Source organism: Ischnura elegans, chromosome 6 (genome assembly GCF_921293095.1).
Source record: "Ischnura elegans chromosome 6, ioIscEleg1.1, whole genome shotgun sequence".
Lineage (NCBI taxonomy): Eukaryota > Metazoa > Arthropoda > Insecta > Odonata > Coenagrionidae > Ischnura > Ischnura elegans.
In genome coordinates this window covers 61,297,714-61,310,394 of record NC_060251.1, presented here as the reverse complement: position 1 = coordinate 61,310,394, position 12,681 = coordinate 61,297,714, and the positions used below count along the sequence as shown (strand labels likewise).

At 36.9% G+C, this 12,681-nt stretch overlaps 1 protein-coding gene across 2 annotated transcripts in view; it reads right to left on the bottom strand.

Moving 5' to 3' along the window:
• Nucleotides 1-245: 245 nt before the first annotated feature.
• LOC124160820 (protein transport protein Sec24A) overlaps nucleotides 246-12,681 on the bottom strand; it is a 43,345-nt gene continuing 30,909 nt past the window's right edge. For both annotated transcript variants that reach the window (XM_046536907.1, XM_046536906.1), the window contains exons 18-21: nucleotides 12,165-12,299; nucleotides 8,988-9,188; nucleotides 4,202-4,305; nucleotides 246-2,146 (exon numbers count right to left, since the gene is read on the bottom strand). In XM_046536907.1, coding sequence (XP_046392863.1) covers nucleotides 2,035-2,146; nucleotides 4,202-4,305; nucleotides 8,988-9,188; nucleotides 12,165-12,299 — 552 coding nt within the window. In that variant the 3' untranslated portion in view covers nucleotides 246-2,034. The remainder of the gene's footprint in view (nucleotides 2,147-4,201; nucleotides 4,306-8,987; nucleotides 9,189-12,164; nucleotides 12,300-12,681) is intronic.

Below are 12,681 nucleotides of genomic sequence, written 5' to 3'. Positions count from 1 at the left end.
CACAAGGATGCACAAAATAATTGATCATTGAGACGACTAAGAAGAAAAATAGCTATAAATACTCAGGCTTTCCAATGATGCACACAAAGTTGAGAAAAAATGATTTTCCACTTTTAAAATAATAGGCCTTACTTTTCAATACGCCCTCATACAAATGAAATGAATATTGCCCATCTCTGACAAAATTGATTTTCACTTAATATAGTCAAAAACAATGAAAATGTAGACATATTATACCTCTCATAGAATGTATCACAATTTTTATTGGCTATGAATGATGCTGAAGAAATGATGGAAAAAAATTCAGGAGAAGACTAACATTTTCACCAATGATTTTTCCCCACATCATACCAAATTCATTATCACAAATGACTGGAAAAGAAATTCCAAATTCCTAGTTGTATAATGTACCGAGAATAAATACATGAGAAGCATTCAACCTAGGAGAAATACATCACTACATCAATAATAACTATCAGTACATGGACAAAGAAATTTGAACAGATGAGACGAATAAGTTGCCTGTGTAAGTGAGGTTAACCAGGTGTTCATGAACTTATAAGGACAGCAATAACAATTTTCATTAGCAATGGGTTGGTTAGTGTCTTGGTTCCACTGGATCTTGAACTAAGGGCTGAATTCAGAATCGAAGTCAAAATTGGTAACAAAAAAATTTGATGCACTGAATAGTAGATTTGGAGAAACCCCAATTTAAAAATTTCTCTAGATTCTAATTTACAAAACACACTTTAAATGAAGTGACGCTAGGGATCCAACATCTTGTAAGATGATTTAACGAGTTATTTTTGGCAGTTTCCATGAAACCATTACAAAAATCATTAATAGCTTTTGAAAATTGAGCAATGAAAATGCAACACTCAAGAAGAGGAACCGAGAACCTGGGATTGATAACTTATGCCAGGAATCAAACCAGAATTAGAACTGATAAAAAATGGAACCCACCCATGCATAAGCTTTGAAACTAGAATGACATGGGAAATTGAGACAGTACAAAGCATTCTAGTTTATAGCAAAAGAAAATATGCAGCATCTTCTATAGAGGTATGCACAGAAAATACCAAGTGGCCCGGTTGAATTTCTTTAACAATTTCATTTCCTTCGCTAAATATGATACAATAAGTGCTTTCACGCAGAGACAAATTTACACATCATACAATTTATAACAATCCTTTAAAATCATACCTAGAAATTATCACCCATTTCATGCTCCATATATATCTCCCAACAGTGAAAAAACATGAATAATGTACTTATAACAGTGGGATTTCAATATCTCATAGAATCACTTGCACATTTATGATAGCATATTGTGTGAACTACAATAGTTTTTAGGGTCCTATTTTATATCTGCGGAGTCTTTTGGCAGACCATTGCCAATAAAAACAACAAACATTTACTTGCCCGCTCAGACAAGCATTCCTTTTTACTATTGGAAAATGACAAGCAATGAAGGCACTATTATAATACCATTCACACTGCCTCGTATTCAATCCTCATACCAGTAGCCTCACAGAATCACAAGTTTTTCTCCATTTCATGAAGCACTGATAAAGTTTCACTATGCTGAAAACACCACTGATGACTAGGCGATGGGAATAATGTTTTTAAAACAAACACTCACACATTCACTCCATGTGCACTCAGATAAACAAGAATCCTTTCAAACAGATAGTTCCCATCACTCTCCCAGAAAAATTGATTCATGATTTTTTTTTTCAAAAATCCACACACTCCTGTTTCACACCCTTAATCTCAATCTAAACTTCCATTCTTTGCATTCCAATATTAAAGGATTAATGGCTTTCAAAAGCAAGGAGGTCACCACCATCTTGATATCAAATTTCAATCTTCCCAAGGAATTCAAGCAAATGTTTGAATATACATTTCATGTACAAACTGGGTAAAATTCAGAATATTTCTCGGGGGTTCACTTCTTAGATAATTGGTATGAAGAAGTTTTAAAGAAAACCAGAAGAGAAGCTCAACTTCCACAACAAATACACGTTTCTTCTTTCATTTCACTTGCGCTTTCAGGTGCTGAAGGAACTCATAATAAGAAAGAGCACTCTCAGACCGGTCTTCCACCAACTTCTCAATGAACAGCATTCGATGACGACTATCCTCCCTGAAAATAAAGGATTTGATCAGAAATATTTTGATTTAAATGCACCCATGATATTAATCAGGGTTCCCACTCTAACTACATTATAAAATTCACGGTTTTTTCCAGGTTTTCACGGTATAAATGTCATCAAATTCACGGTTTGTAGATGAGGTATTTTAAGCAGAAATATTGATCACACAACAATCATCAGCCGCATGTTAACTAAAAATGTATCAAACGCAACAGATGCCTTGAATGCAAACGCAGCAATGAAAGTGCTATCTCTTATGGCGTCACCTAAAGTTAGCAAAATTCAGGTCCGGCTAAAGGGTGTGAGTGGGAAAATGGAGAGAGCAGGGTGGCAGGGAAGTGAAGAAGTGCCTGATTTTTGCCAGGGTTAATGTCTTCCAATCGCAGGCTTAAGGTCAATGCGCAGTCATGGCACACGGAACAATTAATAATGCGCTTCGAATACACGTGTGAGTGGACAGTATCTGCACGTGACTCGGCCTTAAAGCATGATCGAAACATCGATTTTTCTTTTAATCTGTCTATCGTAAATCCTAAATCAAGTTTGAGAGATTTCTAAGGTTTTGTGACGAAATTCACAGCTATTTCCAGGTTTTTTCACGGTAGACTAAATTCACAGCTTATTCACGGTTTTAAGGTTTTCACGGTTGAGTGGGAACCCTGTTAATTTCATTTATGAACCAATAAGATGAAATGAAAAATACACAACCTCGGTAAATTTTCACTGGAAATTATTTATTGGTACAGCATGTTTCAACACTGAGGAGTCATTGTCAAGTAGAGTGTTTAATACTCAGACAATCCAATAAATACCCAAATTCTAGCAGCAGGGGAGGGAGAAGGGTTATACAGGGGGAGATATACGGGGTGGAGTAGGAGGGTGGGTCAGGGAATGTTTGGGATGCGTGACTAAGGTCAGGCTTGGAGACGCAGGTAAGGTTTCTTGGCCGGGGGAAAGGGTCGTTTTGGAGCGGGGTAAATTGCGAAGGTTAAGTGCAGTGGTAATGAGAGGTGAGTTTCTTAGGAAGACGATGTCATTAAGAACATGCCATACGATGCCATTAAGTACATACCATGTACTTAATGACATCGCCTTCCTAAGAAACTCACCTCTTTATTGGATTGTCTGAGTGTTAAACACTTACTTGAGAGTGACGCCTCAGCATCGAAACATGTCGTACCAATGAATAATATCCAGTGAAAATTTACCAAGGTTGAGTATTTTTTATTTCAACATGGATTTTCACAAAATTAAAGCCAAATCGATTTATTTCAACCAATATGATAACCAATTATCTAATACATTCGAGCCATTGTCTCATTACTATGTCACTATTTGTTTTCACAAGAAAAATGCCAACAATCAAATTCCAGCAAATGGGAGAGAAAGACCTACTGGTAAAGGATCCAAAAAATGAGCCAAAAATAACTTTTTTGAGTTGATCAATATAAAATTGATAGAATATAATGAACAAACAAAGATTTCAGAAGCTTGATGCAGTGGAGTAAATGAAATATCTCAATACTCATAAAAGAATGATAATTTTCAAGGGGAGAGAGCAAAGACAGTTATGTTTAAGTAAAGCTGTGACACATCAGGCATTTGCACATTCCTAACATTAAAAAAAATTATAGAAAATTAAAAATAATTAATCGCAGAACAGCAAAACCTCTCATAGCACTAAACTACCTCCCTTGAAATCTTCCCATTATGTAAGATCATTCTGTGAGATAAGTGCATTGTGGAAAATATAGAGTTTCACTTGTCATTCTGGAAAGCTTGCTCTCATTCAGAATGAAATCCCATGACAACAATTAAAATGAGCTGCTTGAAAAATAATTCATTATTTAGTGTGTTTTCTGATATTATATTTTCCAGTAAAATCAAAATAATGGTATCAAAAAAAAAATTTTCTTTTCCAAAAAAAGTAATTTGGCTGTAGCCAATTTAAAGGTTATATAATATGGACCTGTGAATAGGCTATGACCAAATTCTACATGGCAATAAAGCTAACCAAATCATCAAACTGTATATGCTAAACTTACCTGACAATTTGCAAAGTTGCTTCATATGGCTTTTCCGATTGCAACTGCCTAATGAAATTGTGAAGTAACTCAGACACTGGGTTTTCAAGAGCAGACAGTTCATACTGTAAAAAAGAAAAGAGAAATTTTAGCGCTCAAAAGTAATTGAACCAGAATGTTACAACAATTATCTTTAAGAATACTCAGAACTCCCAGATGAATAAGACTATACAAAATCTTCCACAAAATATTCCATCCCTCATCATCACTCCACTTTTTAAAGTGCATTCTGTTGTGATTGAAAGAGTAAAACTTCCACTGATTAATAGATTACAGTAAACTCTCTTAATTTGCTGTCCACGGGAAGGAAGAACAGCCAAGATGCTGAACATTTTCTGAGTTCACAACAGATTAATTGGATACTTTGTTCAGACTGTGCCCAAAGTGTGAGTTCCTCTATGTCACATTGCATCACATCGGCACACTCCAAATTCGCCAGACGTTTGAATTTTTAGAATGCTTACATCTCTGAAAGTCGTATATTCATCAGGAGAGGACTTATCATATGCCCAATTTATGATCGGTAATGAGTGGGTCACCAAGATTCCACAGGAAAGAAGCTTATTATATGATGCCGCGTGGATACTGAAATATCTCACAAAGAAGAAAGAAGCATTATTGACGCTCATGGGCACAGTACACGAGGAGAACTTAAACGTAGCACAAACATTATGACTTATCGTTGTGTATATCCATCTAAATACTGTTGTTTACCCATAAAACTTCATAATAAAGTTCATTTTATAACCACTGGGACTAAGGTGCGTAGTTTCGTAATAACGTTTCTTTTTCTAGAGATTGGATGAGCCATGTAATAGAATGCAAAATTCCCCTCTGCAGTAGAAAGGGTGCGTAAGCATGGAAAAATGAGTATATTCTACTTAATTGTGCTAGCTGGGACACAGAGGTTCTTTGGATCATTCATATCCCATGAGTTCCCCCCACTCTCTGCCCCTCTCAACCCAACTTAATCTCCATTATTTACCCTTCACACTGCCACACCTATTCTCTATTGCACACAGCAGCTGCATTTAAGTTTTTAAAAAAAACTTACATTTTGTCCATACAAAAGGTTTTCCAGCATTTTATGAGTAAACCAGTTATTCAAGCAGCAGGAAATCAAATCACATACATAACAAAATTACTAGTCCAGTGAGAACAAATAAAAAGAAAACTATGTACTTATCCACCAATTTATTCTCGCGGTACAACAAGTTTCGATGCAGCAGAATCATCATCAGGTACTAGTTGTACCGCGAGAATAAATCGGTGGATTTGTGCGAAAAATCCACAGAGAAAATCATTCGCCTTGACCGGGATTCGAACCCGGATCCCTCGATTTCCGGCCGAGTGCTTTAGCCAGTTAAGCTACCGAGGCGTCATTCATCCCTGTGGAAATTTGTGGACTATACCGGACAAGGTAGTATGGACTGCTGAGCATATTATGCGACGAGCAGTCCAAATCGTGCGCACGGCGCCACAGCCGGAGAGTAAAGTCCGAACTTTGAACACATATAGGTGTTCTCTCTTTGACGAATTTAAGTATACCGGGACTAGCCACGGTGATAACTTTTACGGGAGTCACCCGCAATGCACAATTGTGCGAAAACCGTGCGTATCACCGTGGCTAGTCCCGGTATACTTAAATTCGTCAAAGAGAGAACACCTATATGTGTTCAAAGTTCGGTCTTTACTCTCCGGCTGTGGCGCCGTGCGCACGATTTGGACTGCTCGTCGCATAATATGCTCAGCAGTCCATACTACCTTGTCCGGTATAGTCCACAAATTTCCACAGGGATGAATGACGCCTCGGTAGCTTAACTGGCTAAAGCAATCGGCCGGAAATAGAGGGATCCGGGTTCGAATCCCGGTCAAGGCGAATGATTTTCTCTGTGGATTTTTCGCACAATTGTGCATTGCGGGTGACTCCCGTAAAAGTTATCACCGTGGCTAGTCCCGGTATACTTAAATTCGGTGGATTTGATTGATAGTTGAAAGTACATAGTTTTCTTTTCATTTGTTAGAATGAACTTCCACAAAGTTGAGCTGGAGACTAAAGAGATTACAAAATAAAAATACTTTGTTCTATTCCACACTTCATTTTAAATAGTACGACCCGGGTTTCTGCATATCATGTTATCATCAGGTAATATCACAAGTACAAGTTGTACTGGGCGATAGGCAATATGGCGAACGACACGGCAGCTAGCATGTTCAACGACCTTCTTCTTCAAATGAACGAAGGCAACTGGCTGGTGCACCATGGCATCCTTGACTCCTGGCGGTTGGAATAGCAACTTCAGGAAACAACTGCGCAGCTAAATCCAGCCGCCACAGATTCGTGATTACAATTTGCCTACCCTGTGCAAGTGAGTTTTGATTATTCTTCCGGGGTGTCTCTTCGTTTAGAAAAGCTGAGGATTAAAATCTAAGAAATACGGAGGAGTGAACTTATCAACACCAACTCTCATACACATTGTTCAGTATACCACAGGACAGAGGCACGTCCTGATGTCAGATGAAATTCAGTCATGCATCAACCGCTATGCATGAGATTAGGGCCCCTGTTCTGTAAGGACTACACATTTTTAGTGTACTAAGTCAATTTCAATACGAAAAATTCTCTTCCATTAAGATGTATACCGTATATCTCCGAATATAGTCCCCCCTTTTTTTCCAAAAATGGCCGCGGAAAAGTAAGGGGGGGGGACTATAATCGAGTGTAATCCAATTCAGCATACTAAAGGTGACCATAAAGTAATAAATAACGGCATAATGGCTAATGTTCTCGTAGTCTTTCTATTTGAGTATATTTATGAGGATTATAATCGGAGATATTAGTAAATACTGCCACGTTTTACCGGAAATTAAGACAATTTTTACCACAAATGTTGTAAAGATACGATTATTCCGATTCAAATAGCATATCGAATATGCGTTTTCACGGCATCCATCGGGTAGCCGCTAATTTTTCATGGAAAAGTATTGTTAGAATAATTCAATCGACACTGATCACTTAATGACGCAAAACAGTAAATAATTAAAATGAAAACTAAACACACACTATCATTACATTAATCGAACACTAGAATTGAATCAATAGTATATGTACCCGTCGCTCATTTAATAACTACACGATTTAAATAATTGCGAAAAATAAACAGATAAAGTGAACCTTTCGTGACGATTTAGCATTTCATTGCGTCCGTAGCTACTATACGTCCGTGCGGATCGTGTTTACAACCACTGCCTTTACCGCCTTCACAGAACAAGAATGCGCAATAGGTGATGCATTTGTTTCTGAAAAGGCGCAATAATCGACGACTTTAAACCAGAAGCGCCGGCATTACTGCATTTGATCGAAATACAGCGACTCAGCATCGAAAGTGTAATCAATTTATTGAGGAATATCTTCAATTCGTCAGGGTAAATAGGATCGATAAATTACGTCGCATAACGTTTCGCAATTATTTCCGCGATATTTTCTTTATTAAAAATACATAATTTTACGTTCAACAGTGAGGTGATGGATCAAGTAGAAAGATGAGGATCAATCCTGCCGCAGATTAGAGGCCTTCAAAGACGGAGTTTCGATGCCAATTTAAAAATAGCCGTTGCAGAATACGCCGTAAATCATAGTATTTACAGCGCTAGCAAAGCGCTAATACATCGCGGAAGTCATTTCGGGGGTCTCGATGCGGCAGATTCAAAGAATTAGAGGAAAATATCGTCGAATTTGTGTGCAAATGCAGAGCAGAAGCTCTTTGTGTAACTTATGCAATGATTCGCGACGAGGCATTGAAAATTGATATAATTTTTTTTCAGTTTTAATGTTTGTTGGAAAAAGTTTATTTCTTAATTTTATTACTTTGATATTTTTAAGTCCTGTAGTTTAATTGTTTTGCTTAGCAGGCATTTGATAGCAATATTTTTATAATATTTATAATTTATTTAACACAATTTTATTTAGATTTCCTAAATTCTTCAGGTCACTTGGATTTGTGATGACTTGATGGGTGTGTTACACTGGATCTAAGGAAGTTTCAGGGCCAAATGCAATACTGTTTATGGGCTTTAAGTTAAAGCTTATATATTGACATTGTCTGTAGTCATTTGGAAATAAAAAATATTAATAATTTGTGAAGGTTTAAAAAATACAATAGCCTTGGATACTTAAAAAAATTTCTCATTTCTTCATTACATCTGGTTAAGGAACTATAAATTACTGATACATGCAATGGATCACAGCATGTTTTAGGTATAGTTATTTTGTTGTGATGGAAAACATGTGAACAGATTTGTTCTTAATCTTCACAGAAAATAATAGTTTTTATCGAATCTAGAATCTTAACTTGCTAACCACAGAAAAATTGCCTTCCTTTACATTTTAATATTTTTCCCAAAACTGAGGTCTCAAAATTGGGGGGGGGACTATATTCGGGGGGGGGACTATATTCGGAGATATACGGTAATTGTTTTGACTACATTAATATGGCCCTGAAATTCTTGAAATGATGCCATGGCACAGGCAACCAAAATTAAATCAAGTCATACAGAGAAAGAAACTGGCCAACCAAACCTGAATGAGTAACAAATGATGTGCCTTTAGTTTAGTCTAGGGTGAGCTGTACCCTCACCTATCCAAAACAACCTTTGCATTAAATCACTGAGAGAGAGGATTAATTAAAGAGTAAAAGTAGCATTTTCACTCCATTACAATATAAACTTTTCAATGTGCATTGCTCACCACATCATCTTGAATAGCAGCAAACTGTGGGACACCAAAAGCTTCTTGACAAAACTGAGGAGAAACCAATCGGCCAACATAAATGATGATTTTATCGCCTCGATCAAGCAAGAAGACCCCCCTGGAATCAAGCTTTTCTGCAGAGAGATGTAATCTAGGAGGGCAAGGGATGATTTGTCCATCGACATTTTTGTAAGATGGCTGAAAAAAAAGTAAAGCTCTGGTTATACTCAAAAACCATCAAGCACATGCATTATGTATCATCATATCTAACTTGACCCCATTTTTTCCATCATATTCGTAATGCATAATTTTAATAATTCTTAGGCAGAGTTTAGTTCTCACAACCTGTGACGGCCAGAATTGATACAAATGATTGTCGATTAAACAATAAGATACATAGCCAGCAAAAAATGTCACAATTTTCACATTCTAAGAGTGCACTAGCTGGAACCACATTTAATTAACTTAGAAATGAAATTACTTTTTATATTTGTATTTATCCCATAAATTAATCCGTGGAAACTTTGGCTAGAAATTAAAATTTCAATGAATCATTACTACATATGTGATTTCATTTCCAAGATAATAAAATGTTGTACCACCATGAGAGGCCTGAGATTAACAGTCAACTATACACATACATAATTGAAATTTGATTGGGATAAGGATATTACTTTTCCAATTTTTACAGCACTTCATGAAACAAATTATTATTTCATAGAAGAACTAATTTCTGCAGCCTTTCAACTTCACCAATGGGGAGAATAATATTTCTTTGTTTTTGTGAAGTTTTTACAAAAAAAGAAATTACATAAAATAAATACAGTAGAACCCCGTATTTGCGTTATCGGAATTTACGTTTTCCCGCAAATTGCAAGTTTTTTTCTGGGTCCCGTCATATTTCCTATCTCTCCAATGTAAATAGAACCCTGTATTTACGCCGTGTTTTTTTCGTTTTCCCGCCATGTGCACCACGACGTGCCGACTAAAAAAAAATTATTTGCGTACTAAAACAATTAATCGTGCATATCAGCCCATAAAAACTGTCTTTTGGCTTCCTTTCGCGCATTTTTATTTAAAAATCCAAGAGAGAGAGACGTAACGAGAACTATTTTCGGGAAGAATTTGAATGTGGCGGGACAGAACGCCACTAACGTCGAAAAGTTGAACTACGTCATCTCGTTTTCTGTCAGCGGCGAAAAGATTCATGATACGAAAGTAGGTGTTTTGAGCAATCGAGCTATGTAATAATTATAATGCAAGAACTCCTGAAGGAATGTTGACAGTAATCATGTAGTCGATAATTTGATACGAGAGTTTGAAAGGAAACCAGACGTGATGAAACGTGATAAATGCCGTAACTAAAAAAGTTGACCGACAACTGGGATCATTTGCGCTGACTTCATTCAACAGTTGCGTAGCAATTATGGGTTAATTAAATACTTAAAAAACTTATTTAAACTTGAATTATCCAATTCAAGTAGCAGTGTATCGCAATCTATTGTAAATTTCAAAAATTATGAAGTCGCAAGACAGTTTGTACTACGCACTTGATCGCCGAGTAGTTCAGACACTCGTGTGTTGCCAAGTTACCCTCAATTCGTACAGGAAATAGAATTTATCCGGCTTGAAAATGGGAATTCGAGGTGAAAAACGGACATTTTTAACTGACGACAAAATGAAAATTTTAGAGCTAGTCGATTCCCACACCGGAACCCGCATCGATTCAAACGCTGGCGAAGCAACTCGAATGTTGGGACTGGCAATCCGATCGGATTCCTAGTCTCAACATTCAATACCGTGGTGAAAAATCGCGATGCCATTGTAAAATATGCAAACCAGTGCGGCCATTTATCAAAAAAGAGAATATATGTGAAGAATTCCAGGTAAGAAGAAAAATAACGAATTGTAAAAGACTATAGTTTTTAGGTGCAAGATCATCAAATGTCCCTGCAAATGGTGTCATCTAAAGGCCTGTTTACATAGTACATTAACCCGTACAAGTTAATGTCTAAATTATGAACACGAAAATGCACCGTGTATTCACCCAACTTGTGCGTATGCATGAACAGAAAATAGCTATTCAAACCTGTTCTAGAACCTGTTCAAATTTGGTTCATGCATTCGTAGTCGGATTTAGGGGCAGGGGACGTGCCCCCCCCCCCCCCCCCAGATGCTTAAAAAAATAGACAAAATTTGCATACGGTTATCATAGGAGGCTCTATGGGGGGGGGGGGGGGCACGTGTCCCCCCAGACACTTTAAAAATATGCAAGATTTTTAATACCGTCCGGTTATCATTGCGTTCCTTTTGTATGACGTGGTATCATTGTGCCCCCCCCCTCTAGAACAAAATCCTGGATATGGCACTGCTTGTGCCCCCCAGAAAGAAATCCTGGATCCGCCTGATGGTCATCATTACGTTTGCTTTGCTTTGTGTATTACTAAAGGAGGCTTAATCATTTAATTCAATAAGAATAACTTTGATATAAAAATAAAGAGAATTGTTTAAAGTCATCGTTATATCTTGCTTTTAATCTCAATTAAACAAGATCTTTTGCCTGTCAGGCCCTCTGTGCCCTTCCCAGAAAAAAATCCTGGATCTGCCCCTGCCTACAATCGTACGTGCTAATGTATCGTGTAAACAGGCTCAAAGGCCCTTGAGAAAAAGTATTTCCCCACAAGATTGGGAATCGAAGATTCCATGGCATCTATAATAATGGTTGGTTGGATAGATTCAAAAATAGGTACAGTCTTGTATATAAGATGGTGAGTGGTGAAAGCAAAGATGTTAACAAAGAGACAGCAACTCAGTGGAAAGAATCTGAATATATTAGAGTTCTGGAAGGGTTACAGCCCAAAAGATGTTTTCAATGCAGACAAAACAGGATTAGGTATTTTTCAATTTTTGCTGCCAGCAAAAACACTGTGCTTCTGAGGGAAACAATGTTATGGAATAATGCTTAGTGAACAATTAAAAAATTAACATTTCCAAAGCCAGTATGTGAATAAAAGTGAAAATTCTCTATTTCCCGCTATTTGCATTTTCCCGCAATTTACACTTTTTTTCTTGGGTCCCTAGAAAAGTGTAAATAAGGGGTTTTACTGTATATGTAAATATTTCAACAATATCATACTACAATGAGCAATTTTTTTATCAACACAAAACTCTTACCTGTTCATTGAGGGAATGAATAGGATAAAGATCAGGATAAATTTCTTGCATCAGCATCGATAAAGGCAAACATTTCATCTGACACATGGCAAAAACACGCTCATCCAGTGAGCCTTGCCGTGCACGAAAGGCAACCTACAAGGAAAAAGACACAAGCTTAAAGAAGTTTGAAATTAAATCTTAAGGGGAAGTTGAGACCTAAGATCGGATAAGTGGACATGATTATAATATCAAAACCAAGAGGTTAGAGCCCCTGTGACATCATACAATAAGCTTAAGGTTTTTTCAGGGCTTACAGGTATATAATCTATTACAAAATTAAGCTCTAAAGTAAAAACAAAAATATTTCACCCATTAACCATCAAACTATCAATTGGGAATTCACAATTGTCATGTGTGGCATGCATTAAAAATTACCTCATGCTTATGTTAACTATTTGTTAAATTAGTTTACGAAATATTTCATGAGTGAGTTTGTCTTTACAGTTACTCAAATTGTTTTGTAGACGACAAACTA